The sequence below is a fragment of the Colossoma macropomum genome, unplaced genomic scaffold, assembly GCF_904425465.1.
Source record: "Colossoma macropomum unplaced genomic scaffold, Colossoma_macropomum, whole genome shotgun sequence".
Taxonomy (NCBI): domain Eukaryota; kingdom Metazoa; phylum Chordata; class Actinopteri; order Characiformes; family Serrasalmidae; genus Colossoma; species Colossoma macropomum.
Genome location: NW_023494792.1, coordinates 25,586,545 through 25,606,380, shown reverse-complemented (window position 1 = coordinate 25,606,380; position 19,836 = coordinate 25,586,545). Strand labels below are relative to the sequence as shown.

The window sequence follows — 19,836 nt, the reverse complement described above, 5'->3', positions numbered from 1 at the left end:
GTCTTATACAGTCTTGCCTAGTGCTATACTGTATTACATAGCCTTATATAGTCTTTCATTGTATTATATAACCTTATATAGCCTTATAAAGTCTCTGTTTTATACTTTCTTACATAGTCTTATACAGTCTTGCCTAGTGCTATACTGTATTACATAGCCTTATATAGTCTTTCATTGTATTATATAACCTTATATAGCCTTATAAAGTCTCTGTGTTATACTTTCTTACATAGTCTTATACAGTCTTGCCTAGTGCTATACTGTATTACATAGCCTTATATAGTCTTTCATTGTGTTATATAACTTTATATAGTCTTATACGGTGTTGGTGTTTTACTGTCTTATATAGTTTTACACAGTCTTACGCTGTGTTACACAGTCTTATGTGGTCTTAAACAGTCTTGCATGGTGTTATATATTATATAGCCTCATATAGTCTTATACAGTCTTGCATGGTCTTATATTGCCTTGTATAGTCTTATACAGTCTTGGTGTTGTTCTGTCTTATATAATCTTATACAGTGTTGGTGTTATGCTGTCTATATAGCCTTATATAGTCTTTCATTGTGTTATATAACCTTATATAGTCTTATAAAGTCTCTGTGTTATACTGTCTGATATAGTCTTATACAGTCTTGCCTAGTGCTATACTGTCTTACATAGTCTTATATAGTCTTTCATTGTATTATATAACCTTATATAGCCTTATAAAGTCTCTGTGTTATACTGTCTTACATAGCCTTATATAGTCTTTCATTGTGTTATATAACTTTATATAGTCTTATACAGTGTTGGTGTTATACTGTCTTATTTAGTCTTATACAGTCTTTCTTTGTGTGATACAGCCTTGTATAGTCTTATACAGTCTTGTTGTTAAACTGTCTTATATAAGCTTACACAGTCTTCAATTGTGTTATAACCTTATATAGTCTAATGCAGTCTTGGTGTCAAACGGTCTTATATAGTCTTATACAGTCTTTCATTGTGTTATATAACCTTATATAGTCTTATACAGTCTTACATTGTATTATGTAGTCTTATATAGTCTTTTATAGCCTTACATTGTATTATATAGCCTTATATAGTCTTATACAGTCTTACATTGTATTATGTAGTCTTATATAGTCTTTTATAGCCTTACATTGTATTATATAGCCTTATATAGTCTTATACAGTCTTACATTGTATTACATAGTCTTATATAGTCTTATACAGTCTTGTATGGTCTTATATAGCCTTATACAGTCTTATTCAATTTTACATGGTGTTATATAGCCTTATATATTCTTATATGGTGTTATCTACCCTTTTATAGTCTTTAATAATCTTGCATGATGACTTAATATAATGACTTAATATAATATAGTGTTATATAATCTCACATAGTGTTATATGGTCTTTCAGTGTTCTATAGTCTTGCCTATATAGTTTCATATAGTCTACCCATTTTAAATGGTCTTATATTGTTAAAGTCTAAAATATATAGTGTTAAACTGTCTTAGTGTTATACGATCTTACATAGTGTCTAATGTTATGTATACGGTATCACATGAGATCATACTGTATTATAGTGACTTATGTAGTATTACATAGGATTATGTCCTCTTAGAGTGTCTTATATTGGTCTTATGTAGTCTGAAACAGTCTTATGTTGTCTTATACATACAAGTCCTATGTAGTCTTATACAGTCTTATGTATATCTTATATGGTCTCCTGCAGTCAAATACATAACTCATGTGGTCTTCAGGGCTAAAGTCATGTTATGTAGTCTTACGTGTCTCTTTCGCCAGGCGCCGTGAGCTAAAGCAGTAAAGTCCAGTCAGAGGGAGTTGAGCTGGAGTTGAGGAAAGGGGGATGGGGAAAAGAGAGGGAGGGAGGGGGAGAGAGATAGGAGGAGGGAGAGAGGAGAGAAAGGGGGTTGAAAAGGGGACAGGGAAGGGAAGTGGAGAAAAAGGGAGTGGAGACAAAGAGGGAGGGAGAGGGGGAATAACGGACTGTGTGGGTGTGGGAGAAGACATGAAGCAGACGGAGCTGCGCTGCCTGAAAGAGGAGTAATTCCTGATGAAAACACAACCTCCTGCTTACAAAGCCTTAAAGTCTTAAGGTAAGGAGCTCATCTGCTGCTTAGAAAGGGAAAAAGCTCACTTTATTCCCTTCTTTTTCACTCTTTACTGTCCCAGAGGACAACACTAAAGTGTGGGACTGCTCAGCATTGGCTCTACCCAAGCACAGCCTTAGCCTGATGTGTTTGTGTGCTGCTTATGCTGATCCCTGTTGTTTTCGAGGTTTATTTCTGTTGTAACTGACTTTGTGAGTTTGTAGACTCGGCTGTTTTTGTCTGTGCAGGTTTTTAATCTAGAGCTTCAGCTGTTGTTGCCACTTGTTTGGTGGGACGAGGCTGAACGTTGCGTCCCATTACATTTGTTCTGCAATTTGGCAAACCTGTTGGGTCTGGCACTTGTTGCTGCAAGTAAAATTAAGTCTCTGTTTAGGCTGATTGTTTTTGTTATCGCGCTATACTGCGAAAAAATGATATCTTGGCAAGTGATGGCAGCTTAAATCTGGGCAGTATAGTATTTCGTTGACTCATCATGAGATTGCTGTAAGATTATTCATCCTATTTCTAAACATTTGTGCTTGTTTTACGTACTTTTCTCCACAGATTCTCTAGTGAAATTGCCTTCCACGGGATGAAAATGTTGCCTGTTGCATTATTGCTTAATAAAACTAGTAGAAGTGTCTGCAAATGGAGAGACAATTTCACACAAAAGACAATTTCATGACGTAAAACAAGTACACAGAAGCTCAAACGTTTGCGATATTTGAAATAAAATATTTAAATAAAACAAATTGCAGAAAAATAATGTGTTACTGTGATTTCAAACTGTGACGTCAAAAATGTCAAAACTTGGTCAAAACATGAGAAAAAACCCTCTATGATAACATGCGTTTCTGCTAGCGCCCCTATGGGACTTTAGTAGTCTGGGTTTTTGGCTATTCTAGATTAAACACAGACATGTGAAGCTTCTGAAAGTCATTAGGCTGCTGTTTGTATTCAGCCAGTGATGTATCTAGAACTTCCAGAGGGTCTAGAGCAGGGGTGTCAAACTCAACCACTAAAGGGGCCATATTAAAAAATCTCAACAAATTTGTGGGTCAGAGAAAAAATGTTTCATTCATATTTCATTTTTACTTAATGTTGTGCTGTAACCCAAACTGACCCTTGTTTATTTAAAACATGCAAAACTTCAGCGGTGAAATAGAGACGCTTGTCGTAGACCTTAAAATATTATATGAATACTTAAAATATTCAAAGTATAAACGTCCCCAGGAGCTCGGTCTATTAAACCCACCTATCTGCTTGAACTAGACACCTGGCAGCCTTTCTTTGCTGCAAGTTCATTTAGACTTGGTCTCAGTTTCTGAGCTGCTGAGCTGACATTAAGTGTTTATGTTGGTTGAACTGCAGCTGAAATGCAGTGAGTTGTGGTGACTGGAATTGTGTAGAATTATATAGAACTGAGGTGTAACCGCTGTCCCATAGAGTGTTGTTGGGGTAGGAGAGTCGGAGTGCACATTACGTTGCAGTGCATGCTGGGGGCTGTAGTGTAGTGCACTGTGAAACAGGTTAATATTAAAAGAAAATTCAAATACTTTATGGGCCAGATAGGATCGTGTTTGACACATGGGGTCTAGAGTGACCTTTTTTTTCTCACAAAATTTTGGAAATCTCATCGTGATTGGTGGTTCCTCTGTCACTTTTGTAATCATGCTGTTAAATGACTAAATGCATTAGGTCTTCTTTTCAGCTCCTGAAGTCCTAACCAACAGGGCGGCTCGCTGAGCTGTATCTGCCTAGACACCACAAAGAAAAACTATTCCTGATTGTTCTAATTTTCCTTTTCAAGAATGTAACTCTTTTGTTTTAATCCAGAACTTAACAATGAAACAAGAGTGGTACTATAATACAGTGTTTCTCGACCCTGGAGGTCCAGTGTCCTGCACATGTTAGTATTGTTCTTGCTTTAACACACCCACTTCAACTCTGTTAATGAGCTAATTTATTGGATCAGATGTGTTGGAAGAAGCAGGGAAAACTCCAGAATCGAGAAACACTGCTGTAATACTTGTAGAGTTAAAATACAAGCATAATTTCATTGAATTAAAACTAAAAGTTGCAAACATGTATGTTTTAGGTTCCAGAAATCCTTAGGACTTCTCTAAAGGTCTAGAATGCCCTGGGAGTTCCTCTTTGCATATAGACAAGTAGAATAATCTTATAATATTTTTACAACAGTGAGAAATATTAGATATGTTGACAAGTTTTAAAATTATTTTAATTGCCAAGATATTGTCTTTCAGTGAAAGCAACATTGCAAATCCTGAGACGAGAATATAAAGAAAATGGTCTGATCTTCCAAAACAATGCAGCCCAGAACAATCAGCCTCTTGTCCACAGCAAGTTTATATCCTCTTCCCTTCCCACTGATGCTGCCAAGTCCACATCCCAGCTACTGGCCAGGGCTTGCAGCAGGCTTAGAGTTGGGTGGAGGTTCAGCATCGGGCAGTGTTTCCTATTCTGGACAATCCAGTCTCTCCTGCTTTAACACACCTGCTGCAACTCATCAGCTCATCACTGAGCCCTTCACTGGGTTAATGTAGGTGTGCTAGAGCAGGAAAATGCTAAAATGTGGAGCAGGCTGGAAATACAGGGATGTAGGCCGATGCAGGATCAGATTATCTCTGTTCATCCTGATCCTAGGTCAGCACTCTCATCTGTGCTCCTGTGAAAATGAAATATGCTGTCAGTATATTTTAATAAAATATAAATGTTGATAGATTTTCAATACATACTTGTTTGATATGTGTGACTGCAGGCTAGTTACTCAGTCTTCGAGTAGTTTGGACCACACCTTCAACATGTGTTTGTAACACTGTACGACTGCAGAGAGTCTTGGGCTGGACTTCTGGGGGCCTTCTGCTTTAAATCAGAAGACTGGACCGCGCTTTTGTTGATGTAACTGAGGAACTGGACGTGGTGCAGCCCTGTCACAATTATTATTTGAGAGGATTGCCATTATTTAAGCTGACTGCAAGTAACTCATCAGCTGTTAGCTCTTACAATCATTTGTTTATGTCACAAAAAAACAGAACTATAATTGGATGAGTTTTCATCGCATTGGTTTTTAGGCAATTTTACGTAAATAAAAGAAAACAGAAAATGGCATTTTTTGAGACACTAAATGGGCCTAATGAAAACAAGAAAAACTTCTGCCTGGTGCAATAACACCTTTAGGGGGCGGCAGTGAGTAATATTTGTTTAACTGATGTTTGTCAATAACACCTTTAGAGGGCGGCGGTGAGTAATATTTGTTTAACTGATGTTTGTCAATAACACCTTTAGAGGGCGGTGGTGAGTAATATTTGTTTAACTGATGTTTGTCAATGACACCTTTAGAGGGCGGCAGTGAGTAATGTTTGTTTAACTGATGTTTGTCAATAACACCTTTAGAAGGCGGCGGTGAGTAATATTTGACAGCTAGGAAGCAAGCTAGCTAATCGGCTAATTCTTCCAGTTTAGGCTTGAAAAAGTCAGATCACCTCTGTGTTACATCACCGTTCATTTCCATCACCTTCCACGCTGTGCATAGTACAGTCTTGCGTTTGTGGATGCAGTAATGAACAGTATTTATTGACAATGATTTGTCAAAGAGCCCATGTGGCGATATCCATCACAGAAACATGCCAGCTTTTAATGTAGAGTCATCTGAGGGGTCAAAGGTCATGGACGTTCTGATGTGTTCTGGTCTGTGTTTTTGGCTTTGTCCTTTACTGTAAAGGGACAAATCTCTAATTGCAGCTGCACCTTAAGGAATGGAATTGTGGTTTGTATATTTCAATTAAACATCAGCTAAAACTCCATGATCATGACAGGCCTAAGGTGGCGGGGTGCAAAAACTTTATCATAGGATGTTAGATCTCTCTCTCTCTCTTTCTCTCTCTCTCTGTCTCTCTCTCTGTCTCTCTCTCAGGTCTAGAGGATGCAGTGAGTTTCTCCTGAGGTTAATGAATTATCTTCAGCCAGTTTTCCAGGACTTTTCCTCCTCACAGAGACAGAGGCGTTCTCCGCTGATCTGTTAGAGCTCCGGAGGCTGACCACACACAGAAATGGCCAACGTGTTTCCATACGGCCGTTTCACCCACGCCGTGGTCAGAGGCATCCCAGAGTCCTTTGGTCAGCACGCAGATGGAGGTGACAGTGTGGAAGTGGACGTGGCGAAAGCGCAGCGTCAGTTCGGGGTCCTGACGGGGGCTCTGAGGCAGAAGGTGGGCCTGCAGCTCATCGAGATCCCGGCAGACCCAGAACTGCCGGAGAGTTGGAGGATCGAGGACATAGCCGTCATTCAGGGAGACACAGCGCTCATCACACGGCCGTTCAAACAGCAGAGACGCACAGAGGTCAGTAACATAAACAGGACTCGGAAAAAGTTTTGAGAAAAACAGGTTTAAACGCTGTTTGTCTGGTGAACATACAGCCTGTACACACAGTGGACACCTTATTAGGTACACCTGCCTCGTTTCTACGCTCACTGTCCATTTTATCAGCTCCACTTACTATATAGGTGCACTTTGTAGTTCTACAGTTACAGACTGTAGTCCATCTGTTTCTCTGCACACTTTGTTACCCTGTTCTTCAGTGGTCAGGACCCCCACAGGACCCTCACAGAGCAGGTACTATATGGGTGGTGGATCATTCTCAGCACTGCAGTAACACTGACGGGGTGGTGGTGTGTTGGTGTGTGTTGTGCTGGTCTGAGTGGATCAGACACAGCAGTGCTGCTGGAGTTTTTAAACACTGTGTCCACTCACTGTCCACTCTATTAGACACTCCTACCTTGACAGTCCACCTTGTAGATGTAAAGTCAGAGAAAGTAGCTCATCTGTTGTAATACCTACTCTGTGGTGGTCCTATGGGGGTCCTGACCACTGAAGAACAGGGTAACAAAGTATGCAGAGAAACAGAGGCACTACAGTCTGTAATTGTAGAACTACAGAGTGCTCCTATATGGACAATGAGTGCAGATATAAGGTGTAATTAATGAAGTGGACGGTATATTAAAATGTATGTAAAAGCACAGTGGGGGGGGTGTAGTGGTTTGTGCCTAATGTGATTAATATAAATGCATGTCCGCAGATTTAATCATTGATCCCGTGTGTTCTGTATATGTACGTGTTGTCCAGGCGGAGGCAGTGAGGCGGGTTATGAACGAGCTGAACCTGACGGTGGTGGAGATGGGGGTGGAGGAAGGGGGGTCAGGAGGGGCCACTCTGGAGGGCAGTGACGTTCTCTTCACCGGGAGGGAGTTTTTTGTGGGAATCTCCAAACATACCAACCACCGCGGGGCTGAGGTGCTGGCTGATACGTTCAGGGTAAGAACCGTGAGGAGCTTCTGTTCTGATAGATGAAGCTAATGGTGGTGATGGGAACCAAATGTCCATCTCTAAAAGCTCCCTCACAGAAAGTTACTACATGGAAAGGCTATGAATACTCTGCCTCATGTCTGAGGCACTGTTTTATGATAGATTTGATAGGATTTTGGCCAAAAATGCACTTTTACATATCCATCCGATTCATGGACGGTTTCTCCATAAATGAACCCTTTCACACCAAACCACTCTGAATGACTTTGTTCACATCTCATCCACTGAATTATGCAAAAAGTTTGAAAAGTTGGTGGAATTCCTCTTAAAGAAGCCATAAGGGTTCTTATATGGCATTGCTCAAAGAGCCCTTTAGTCACCTTTATTTTTAAAAGCGTAATTTTTAATTCACAGGTAAAAGTAACATATTACAGTACAGTACTTGAGTACACTTTTCTCTGTAACAGTACTTTTTTTTGCACCCTACAGTCTCTCAGTCTTACAGCTGCACAGTCTCACAGCCTAACAGTCTTGCAGCCTTACAGCTTTACAGTCTCATAGCCTTACAGCAACAGCTTCATAGCCTTGCAGATTTGCAGCTTCACAGCCTCACAGTGTTAAAATCTCACATCCTCACAGCCTTGCAGCCTTATAGCCTCACAGCCATACAGTCTCACAGCCATACAGTCTCACAGCCTTACGGCCATACAGTCTCACAGCCATACAGTCTCACAGCCTTACAGCCATACAGTCTCACAGCCACACAGTCTAACAGCCTTAAAGCCTTGCAGATTTGCAGCTTCACAGCCTCACAGCCTTATAGCCTCACAGCCATACACTCACAGCTTTATAGCCATATAGTCTCACAGCCTTACAGTCTCACAGACTTACAGCTTTACAGTCCCTCAGTCTCACAGCCACATAGTCTAACAGCCTTAAAGCCTTGCAGATTTGCAGCTTCACAGCCTCACAGCCTTAAAATCCTGCATCCTCACAGCCTTGCAGCCTTATAGCCTACAGCCTTACAGTCTCACAGCCTTATAGTCTCACAGCCTACAGCCATACAGCCTCGCAGCCATACAGTCTCACAGCCTTACAGCTTTACAGTCCTTCAGTCTCACAGCCACACAGTGTAACAACCTTAAAGCCTTGCAGATTTGCAGCTTCACAGCCTCACAGCCTTAAAATCCTGCATCCTCACAGCCTTGCAGCCTTATAGCCTTACAGCCTACAGTCTCACAGCCTTAGTCTCACAGCCTTACAGCCATACAGCCTCGCAGCCATACAGTCTCACAGCCTTACAGCTTTACAGTCCTTCAGTCTCACAGCCACACAGTCTAACAGCCTTAAAGCCTTGCAGATTTGCAGCTTCACAGCCTCACAGCCTTAAAATCCTGCATCCTCACAGCCTTGCAGCCTTATAGCCTTACAGCCTTACAGTCTCACAGCCTTATAGTCTCACAGCCTTACAGCCATACAGCCTCGCAGCCATACAATCTCACAGCCTTACAGCTTTACAGTCCTTCAGTCTCACAGCCACACAGTGTAACAACCTTAAAGCCTCGCAGATTTGCAGCTTCACAGCCTCACAGCCTTAAAATCCTGCATCCTCACAGCCTTGCAGCCTTATAGCCTCATTAGATATTATAGCAAACAGAGTGAACATTCTCATTTGTATTGTAAACATATCACAGGTATTGTCACATTTTCACTTGTCAAACATGCACAGCTCTTCACTCTGTCCAAACCATGCAGCCAGCGTTAGACTGGGCTTTCAGAATTTAAATCAGGTCCTGCTTTGAATGAAACGCTCCTGCAGTTGGAGATTTGGCCTCAGCAGATTTGGATATTCAAATACAGTTTGCAGACTGCAGGTCCCTCAACCTACCGGACAGTTCGGATGAACCTCAAGTTGTTGTTGGTTGAAGCAAGTCAGTTGAATGATCAATATCGAAGATGTATAGTTCCTACTATATCTCCAATATAACTCCAAGTGATTTTTGAACAACAGTGACTTTGACAGGAGAGGGCAAAAACGTCTGCATTTTTATTGGTCCTTTCGTCGTGATGTTTTCACACAATGTAAAGGCGAAAGCTGATCTTCTCACATTGTTTATTAAATAAAAAAATCATGATGAATGGACCAATACAGATACTCTGAATTACTGGAAAAAAATCTTCAATTCAAAGTTAAGAATGTTCTGTAAAGTTATCATTTTGGGGATTGTGGACGTGCGACAGTGATGATATGTGTATTTTTTGTCCTCTTTTCCTATTACTGTATTATTGTCATTCAGTTTGCAGTTTTGCCATAGCAGTGCAGATACGATGTGACACATTTCAGGTAGAGGTGGAGCTGCAGTGTATCCTAACAGCGAAGCAACAAACCCTGCCCAAAACCTGACCCTCCCAATGAGGAAATGCTAAAATGATAAGTAGAAAAGAGAAATAATGAAAGCATAATAAAAAAAAATAAAAAAGAAGAAAATAATGACACCAATAACTAGAACAGTGCATTTCCTGAGTGACGCAGAGAACGGTTGGTAAGGTGTTGCCAGGTGGTTGCCAGGGTATTTTTATACGGTTGCTAGGGTGTGATAGGTAGTTGCTGTGGAATTCCAGATGGTTGCTGAGGTGTTGCTAGGAGGTTACTATGGTATCCAAGATGGTTGCTGAAAGTGTTGCCAGGTGGTTGCTATGGTATCACAGAAAGTTGCTAAGGTGTTGCTAGGCGGTTGTTTTGGTATCCCAGGTGGTTGCTAAGGTGTCCCTAGGCAGTTGCTATGGTAACCCAGGTGGTTGCTAGGGCGTTGCTAGGAGGTTGCTACGGTATCCCCGGTGATGGCTAGGGTGTTGCTAGGTAGTTGCTGAGGTGTTGCTAGGCGGTTGTTATGGTATCCCAGGTGGTTGCTAAAGTGTTCCTAGGCGGTGGCTATAGTATCCCAGGTGGTTGCTGAGGTGTTGCAAGGTGGCTGCAATGGTATACCAGGTGATTGCTATGGTGTTGCTAGGTGTTTGGCATGGTATCCCAGGTGATTGCTAAGCGCTTGCTATGGAATCCCAGGTGGGTGCTAAGTTGTTGCTAGGCCTTTGTTATGGTATCACAGAAGGTTGCTAAGGTGTTGCAAGGTGGTTGCAATAGTATACCAGGTGGTTGCTAGGCATTTGGTATGGTATCCTGGTTGTTAGGGGCTTGCTATGGTATCCCAGGTGGTTGCTATGTTCTTCAATGCGCAATCACTAATAAACCTGAATGGACATTCATTCATATTATGTGTTGCATCATATAAGTCTGAAGAGAAGCTTGATGTGTGGAGTGTTTATTCATTTAATCTGCACACTGTGACCATAACGTGTGACCATAAGTTCCACAACGAGAGTGCAGAGAGAGGACCTAGCTCCTTCGGCACTCTCTCTGTGGAACCTATGCAGACAGTGTGACGACGTTTCCTCTAATGACTTAGTGTTATTTCTCACCCATAGACACTAATGTGGAACATCTGAGGTTGGCCGGATTCTCACAGCTCACCGAGACAAACAAGGCTGATTAGAGGCTCATTTGCAAACTGCAGCCTTCTGCAGTATCAGCACGGCAAAAGTCAGCATTGTGATGATGACAATATATCGTACAGCCCTGCCTGTCGTCATCATCTCTAGCTTTTAAAGACGTTTAGTTTTCTTGAGAAACTATGTTTTCATGATAAAATCTAGAGCAGAAACAATGATGGCTGAATTCTATCCTCCCTGTTTGTGTCGTCAGGACTTTGCTGTGTCCACAGTACCTGTGTGTGGGGGTTCTCGCCTGAAGAACGTCTGCTCCATGGGAGGTCCTGAAACCATCATCTTCAGTAACAGCGAGGGGGCCAAGAAAACCCAGCGGGTGAGAGACTGACCAGCCTGTTCTCACCAAAAGCAAAAAATCGAACACAAACACAAATAATATTACTTACATATTTAAATCTATTACACATACTAGCACTGTTTCTAGTGTTCCTGTCCATCCTTCCACTGTGAGAAGACGACTCAGCGCTGTGGGTCTGAAAGGATGTGTAGCTGCTAAGAAGAACCTCACTGAGAAAAGGAGACACATCAAACAAAGAAGCTGAACAATGGACTGACCACCCCAGAGTCAAGACCTCAACACCACTCAATGGGTTTGATTACTTCAGAAAATGATCAACCAGCTTCTAAGACTGAACTTTGGAGGTGTGGAAAATGTCCCTGCAGGTTTCTGAGAGAAACTGAAAGTGAGTCTCCTGAAAAGGATGGAAGCTGGAATAAAGGGAAAGAGTGACTCACTAAATACGATATTATATTTAGTTGTAAGGCTTCTGTGTCATTTTCTGTTAAATATATTTTCTTCTTTGACACTAAAAAATAACTAACTTGTGACTAGAAATTAAATACATAATAGGTTTGTTGTATTAAGATCCATCAGAGCAGTGTTGGATACCCTCTTCTCAAAGCCTCACAGTGGACGTCTGTTGCATCTCGAGTTCACTGCTGACCCTGTTGTCCACCCTCCACCTAGAAGGGAGTACAGTAGTTTCCCTTGTAGACGGCCATTAGGAGGTAACATGATACTGCTGGTGCCCATGAGGTGCTGTGATCCAGTTGTAACCTCATTACCTTCAGGAACAGTCAGTCTGGAGGCAGCCTGGCTCTGTCTGTACACCAGTGCTTCTCCATCCAAGTCCTGCAGAAACCATGCAGAAACATTTGGGACAAAAATGAAAGATTACCACATACCAGATTTCTCAACGCCACTGTACAGTGCAGCCCAAAGGAGGACGAGTTCCCCTCTTCTCCTTTTGAGTCTTGGATCCTCTCAGTGGTTCTTCCTCATGCTCTTAGAGAGGTTCTCCTTTTGAGTCTTGGTTTCCTCTCAGTGGTTCTTCCTTATGCTCTTATGGAGTTTGTCCTTTAGGGTCTTGGTTTCTCCCTGTGGTTATTCCTCGTGTTCTTAGGGAGTTACTCCTTTTGAGTCTTGGTTCCTCTCAGTGGTTCTTCCTCATGTTCTTAGGAAGTTTCTCTTTTTGAGTCTTGGTTCCTCTCAGAGGTTCTTCCTCGTGCTCTTGGGGAGTTCACTGTTGCAAAATCTGAATGGATCTGAATGTGGTGATTCAACTGCACTGATTTTGGAATAGTGGGAATTCATAATAAGCGTTTACAATAATATTCAACAAGATACTTTGTGGTCATTTTAAATGTGAAATTAAAGTTATACTCCACTACTGCAGAGGTGCTCAATCCTGCTCCTGGAGATCTACCACCCTGGAGAGCTCAGCTCCATCATACCTGGCTCTAATACTCAGATGATCTTGAAGGCCTGCATTTCCTGGATCAGGTGTATTAGATTATAGTTGGAGCTAAACTCTCTAGGGTGGTTGATCTACAGGACCAGGATTGGTCAGAGATTTACACCCTACTGTCTCCCACAGCTTGATCATTGGGGTGCTAAAGCACCTGCATTTCTAGGTAAGCTGGTTTTGTACAATCATATTTGTAGAAAGTGTAATAAAATTATATTGATCTGAATGATTAATCAGTACAATGCTGTAGTCTGGCTTTGACCATTGCTGTGAGACATTGTTTAGAGGCTTATTATATTGCAATGGGTCACCAGTCCTCCTCATGGAGATCTACCTTCCTGCAGGTTTCACCTCCAACCAGAACAAACCCACCTCATTCAGCTAATTAAAGACTTCTGTAGACAATAAAGAGATGAATCAAATGCAGAGCTGAAGTCTGCAGGGATCTATTTAATAGAAAATTACGCAGAAGCTTCAAAAACGTCTTTATTGTGTCACACTTTACCTTTATTCCAGCTTCCATTCTTTTCAGAAGACTCACTTTTAGTTTCTCTAAGAAACCTGCAGACACACCTCCAAAGTTCAGTCTTAGAAGCTGGTTGATCATTTTCTGAAGTAATCAAACCCATTCGGTGGTGTTGAGGTCTGGACTCTGGGGTGGTCAGTCCATCGTTCAGCTTCTTTGTTTGATGTGTCCGTCTCCTTTTCTCAGTGAGGTTCTTCTTGACAGCTACACATCCTTTCAGACCCACAGCGCTGAGTCGTCTTCTCACAGTGGAAGGATGGACAGAAACACCTGTGGATGTTTTCAGATCTGAAGCAGCTTGATTTTCTCCTCTCTCTCAAAGATGAAAGCTTTAAGTGCTGTTTATCTGATGGGGACAGCGTTGGTGTTTTCCAGGTCTTCCAGGTGGTTGTTAGGAGCCCCATTTTCTCTGTAGCTGCACTTAATGGCTGTTATGATTGGAAATTAAATAAATGTAGGGTGGTCTCTGAGTTTTGCACTGTACATCTCCAGGAGCAGGGCTGGTGATCTCCACTATACTGTGTACACTTACACTTAATAACTGTGCTGTACTGCTGTGTTGCTGTAGGTGATGGAGCAGCTGACGGACCACCACTATGATGTTTTAACCGTGGCGGAGGACGTAGCCGCTAACTGTGTGTACGTGCGGGGTCCGGCTAAAGTGGACTACCTCCTCCACCCCACCGTCGATGAGTGTCCCAACAGTATACCTGTGAGTTCCCTTCTCCGCAGTGTCCAATCTCACGTCCAGTCTGACACTTTTACAGTTTCAAATGTTACATTCTGTAAAAATCTAAGAGCTTCTCTGATCTCTGAAGTGCTGCCATCACTGCCACGACTCACCATCCACTTTATAAGAAAAACAAAACTTAATCTTCCGTCAAAATATCGAAAAACACTATACAGAAATGCATATATATGGATGTTTCTGATAAAGTGGCCAATGAGTGAAAAAACAAGGTAGGTATTTCTAATGAAGTGGCCAGTAAATGAAAGTACAAGGTAGGTGTTTCTAATAAAGTGGCCTGTGAGTGGAAGAACAAGGTAGGTGTTTCTAATAAAGTGGCCAGTGAGTGGAAGTACAAGGTAGGTGTTTCTAATAAAGTGGCCAGTGAGTGGAAGTACAAGGTAGGTGTTTCTAATAAAGTGGCCAGTGAGTGGAAGTAAAAGTTAGGTGTTTCTAATAAAGTGGCCAGTGAGGGGGGGCAGTGTTACTCTTGTAAACTGAAAGGCCTCAGTGGGTCTCAGTCTGTTTCTCTCTGATTGTTATTGACCTTCGAACAATGTAAACAATTCTTGGTTTACATTCACATGACAAAAGAAGGACCCACAGTAAATCCTCTCTGTAACACACCCGGCACTCTCGGCTGTGCTCCAAATCCCCCTCTCAACCCCGTCCCTCGGCCTCAGAGGGAGGAGCAGGAACAAGCAAAGCAGTACAGTCATAACTCTGTGTCGCCCCCTACTGGTAAAACTGATAACTTGATTTAAATAAGCGGCCGGGTGAGTGTGTGTCGTGGCAAATCAGAAAAAAAGCCAAAGCTGTTTCTGAACATTTTAGGGCCCTAAGTGAGTAAATGAATACTAAACGAGTTTAAAGGGCCAAGATCATGGAAAATCTAATATAAGATTGTAATGTTTCAAAACATACAGTCCATATATGGAAACCAAGCTTGAAAAATAGCTTGTTTTTAACAAGCTGCTTTCGTGATGTCATAAAAACCAACACATGCACATATATCCACCTATTCAGCCCACAGCAGTTTAGCTCTGCCCACTCACACTGAATTATAAGGAGTGTTTCAGCCCTGCTTTCTGAATGAGGGCAGCCAATCCAAACAAAGCTCATTTACATACATTAGTATTAAAGTCGCAGCAAATAAAACAGCCTGTTTAATTCTGAGGGACAAAGAGAGGTTTGAAAATGATCATGTTAAAATGAATTATGACTAAATGTCATAACTGGATATTGGAGTGGGGGATAAAATACAAGGAAAAAGGAGGATTTGGGCGCTTTAACCTCTTATTCACCAGGGTATATTTTGGTTGTTCCATCTGAATTTACATGACCAAATCGTAAGGCAGATTATTCAGTAACTGCATGAAATAAATGTAAATTTTTATTTTTTTTATTTTTTTTTTGTAAAAGTTCCCCTCAGATTAACAGAACATGTGTTTATGATCACACACATTGCTATATGCTTACAATTTACGGCTGAAAGCCAAAAATCTGAGACGCTCTTTGTGTTATTTTATAAAAATAATTTGTACAGAGCAGATCACTGAAGATACGCCATCTGTTTATAGTTTAATAGCCCAGATTTGTGGGTCGACTTTCAGTAGAAAAAAAAAATTGTGAGTTCAGCTTCTTTTACTATATGGGTTTAAAATGACATCACCCATCTATTTGACTGGAAAGAAGACAGTTGCAGCTCTCATACGACACCCACCTTCTGAATGTAGCTTATGAAATATGAAAGTTATGAAGAATATGACTAAGTGCGTTTTGGAACCACTGGTGGTCCCAAGGAGTTGAAAAGGTTCATGAATGCTAAGGTTAACACAATAAAGCAAAACTGAATATAAATAAACACCTAAACTGTGTAAATAAAATATTTTGCTATATAATGACTGTCACAAATGCTAGTAATAATAATAATAATAATAATAATAATACATAATGAAAGACCTGGCCTGGTTCTGCGTGAGTCGTCTCCTTCTGTGCGTCTACTCTGCATTCATACCTCTGCACTGGTTTATTAATGAGTGTGGAAGTTATCAGTCTCACTAATGAACTCCAATCAATTAATTATTCATACAATCTCCACGTTTCTGGCTTTCCAAACCTTAATTAGAGGAACGTACCGATTCAAAGAGCTGCTAATTACGGCACAGACAGAAGAGAAACAAAGAGCAGAGAATGGTGTTTCAGACAAACGTTCAGCAGAGAGGAGGAAAAGGAGAGGAGAAGTGGGGCATTAAATGGAGCAGATCGTTTAGAGGAGACCGTCACTGACGTTCGTTTAAAGCCTTATGAGTTTCTTCTGCTTTGGGACGATTTATTAAACTGAACGTTTGTGATGCAGACAGTGGTGGGAGCAGCTGGTGGGCCTTTTTTTAATACAGTGACAGCAAAAACCATCAAACAGCGCTGTAAACATAGCAGTACATTATATTATTATTATTATTATTGTTGTTGTTGTTATTATTATTATTATTATTATTATTATTGTTATTATAGAATTTGTGTGTGCTACAAAAACAGTGTGCTTGCAAGTACTTCAATAGTAGCAGTAAGGCAAATCTGTGAAGGTCGGTCTTACCAAAAAGAACCGCCTTGTGGAATAAGACAGAAATGCGGTTTTATAGTCTCCATTCATTTAACTGGGAGTTCCACGATTCCACCAAATTTTCTGCATAATTCTGTCCTTGATATGTAAACAGAGTCATTCAAAGTGGTTTGGTGTGAAATTGTTCACTGTAGAGAAACGTACAGACTCAGATGTCTTTACAGTGGTGGTGATAGGAACCAGGGGTCACCATGACTACAACACACATACAGCCATTTTATTTACTGTCCAAAACCACCAGTGAACCTACACGAGTCTGAGATTTTATATGGAATGTTGTTGATAAAAAAAATGGAAAATCTGAAATAATAAGTTTTCTTTGGGGACTATTTTGCCTCACAATGCAGTGCATGTATCCCTCCACCAAGAATGGATTAAAATAAATGGATTTAAATACATTTTAAGTCAAACCTCTACCATAAAGCAGCGTATTCATAACCACTTTATGCTTCTGTGAGGGAGCTTTTAGAGGTGGACGTCTGGTTCCTATCACCACCACTGTGAACAGTTCTGACTCGGTAAGTTTCTCTAGATCAGAGCATTTCACACCAAACCACTCTGAACGACTCTGTTCCCATCTTGACGGTTTAAATTTTGAAAAATCAGTGGAGTTCCCCTTTAACAATGGGTCCATATCCTATAACATCTTTACTGTATTTTGTTTCCCTCCTGAGGTCCAAACATAACATTGTGTTTATGTATTAAAAACAGTCATAATTCATACATCACCATTTTTAGAATTAAACAGGCTGTTTAAAAGGCTGATATATGTAAATGAGCTCTGTCCTGATTGCCCTGTGTCCTGCCCCACTCACGAAGCACTCCCTATAACTTCAGTCTGAGTGGGAGGGGCTAAACTGCTGTAGGCTGAATAGGTGCGTTTTTGTGACATCTAACAATGTTTACATACAGCAACAAACTGTTTTATAAATGTAAAAAAATGAATAAAAAATGAAAAATTGTTTTTTCATGATATCCAGAAAACACCAGGCACTTGAGCAATAGTAGTTTGTTTTCTGCTCTGTGACCGAGAGCCGAGGCCTGAATGTTAATTCAGGCACACAAGCTTTTCCCTCTATTGCACGATGTTGCCTCAGGGCAACAAACTCATTTCCCTCACTTTACAATAACATTATACATATTTAAAGACAACGACAGGGTTAACAATAAAGGGAAGAGTTTGAGTACGTCAATAAAAGGCATGTGCTTGGTCATACTATCTCTTTAAACCTCTTTTTAAACATTGAGTATAATTTTTTTTGTCATGAGATTTTGCAGAAATATGTTTGTTGCCTAGAAGCGACACTGTTTGACAGTGGAATTTATTTAGCCAGTCACAAGCCAGGTCTCACCACTTTAGGGAATATGGCTCTATATCATGTCTTCCCATTGTCTCACAATGTTGCCTCAAGGCAACATATTCCAAAAGGACCCCTGATCACATTATTAATATTAATTTTAATGTTTTTGGATTTAATAATCGGGTCCAAAAAATGTAATTGCTCTTCTAATGTGTGCAGTAGACGGTTAAATGAAAACAAATCGGTTCACACTGATTCATGTATATAAACCTACATTTACATATGTTCAAACATATGGATCCATATTTACTAATATATATATATATATATATATATATATATATATATATATATATATATATATATAGTTTTGTTTGTTCTGTTGTTTTATTTCTATATTAAAAGCCTAATCAGGGACAGGGGGGGGCTGCACGACAGATTTGTCTAGAAGCCCTGTGTGCTTTATGTCTGTTGCATCTCTTATGATGTTAAGTTGAATCCCACATAATCAAATAAATAAACAAAATCAATCAAAATAAGATGAAATAAATAACAGTGTTACCGTTTCTCTCCTCCAGGCCTTCCAGAAGCTGCCTGATTACACTCTCCTCCCCACAGCCTGCAGCGAGGCCTCCAAACTCGGGGGGGCGCTGTCCTCCTTCTGCCTGCTCATCAACAGGAAACTCAACTACTCATAAATCCGCCCTGCTTTATGTTCATATTCAGTTATGACTCTCACTGTGGGGCTCATTTACCATCATTTATCATCTGAAAACTACAGGGAGCCACTTCAGCTTTTAACCTACAGCTTCTTTACATCAGAAATACAACCTGAACCAACATTTATTAATAAATAAAAGGTAAAAAATTCAGTTTGACTTGAAGTTAATCAGAATTCAATTCTCATTAATAGGAATTTGTGGTTTTGGGCTGGAGGACCGATTTTTACTCATGAATTAAATTTCAACATGTAAAATTTTAACATTCCAACGTGAGCTGGCAGGTTTATTAATAGTGAAAAATGGATTATTGATTATCAAAAATCAGTTCAAGTAATAATTCGAATTTTAACATCAAAATATTATTTTCACTGGGAAAAGTCATGAAAAACCTGGTTCTTTGAGGGTTCTTCAGCAAAGGCAATTGTTCTATTTAGAACCATGAGATCTATATAGAACCATTATGTGCTTAAATGGTTCTCTGCATGGTGAGATGATTCTTCAGATTGATGGAAAATTCTGCCATTGATACAAGTTTGACATTGTGCAAAGACAAAATTAAGCATAAAATGGTTCCACATAGAACCACTGCCTTTACTGAAGAACCCATGAAGAACCAAAGACGACCCCTGAGTATTAATAACACTAATTGAGCTGCTCATTTCTAGAAACTGTGGACTAAAAGCTCAGATTTTTCACATTAACCCTCAGAAACACGAGTCGAGTCCTGGTTTAGCTTCTGAGCCCCGTTAGCTTTTAGGCTAGTTTAACCACAAACCGTACAGACGAGATTCAGTTCGACACATAAAGGGAAACATTCAGTGAACCCGACACATTTTTCCGTGTCTCGTGTACATTAAATACCTTAGACTTTGCTTGTACAGTCGATGGAGCTAGTTACCTTTTTCCCAGCTACATTTGTGTAAGATTTGTAAAGTAACACAGACTTCAGGTCTGGTTTAAATGACGGTACAATAGCATGTTAGCATGACTAGCTAAATAGCCTGTTATAGCCAGTGTAAACCTTCATAGACTGTATACGACATTATAAAGTATTTTCCCATCTAAATGACCACTGCAAACCTTTGTAACACCACTTTGTACCAGACGCTAACGCTAATATTCCTTTTCCTAAGACTTCTGTGTGTTTTAATAAATAAATACATTTCTAAAATCCTCTTTCTGGGCTGTTATTTATTGGGACA

At 40.5% G+C, this 19,836-nt stretch overlaps 1 protein-coding gene across 1 annotated transcript; it reads left to right on the top strand.

Moving 5' to 3' along the window:
- Positions 1–1,953: 1,953 nt before the first annotated feature.
- On the top strand, positions 1,954–19,076 carry ddah2 (dimethylarginine dimethylaminohydrolase 2). The gene is made up of 6 exons (XM_036576715.1): positions 1,954–2,105; positions 6,034–6,460; positions 7,244–7,432; positions 11,184–11,303; positions 13,830–13,973; positions 18,491–19,076. The coding sequence occupies exons 2-6, from the start codon at positions 6,170–6,172 to the stop codon at positions 18,608–18,610; spliced, it is 864 nt and encodes a 287-aa protein (XP_036432608.1). The 5' UTR covers positions 1,954–2,105; positions 6,034–6,169; the 3' UTR covers positions 18,611–19,076.
- The last annotated feature ends 760 nt before the right edge of the window (positions 19,077–19,836 follow it).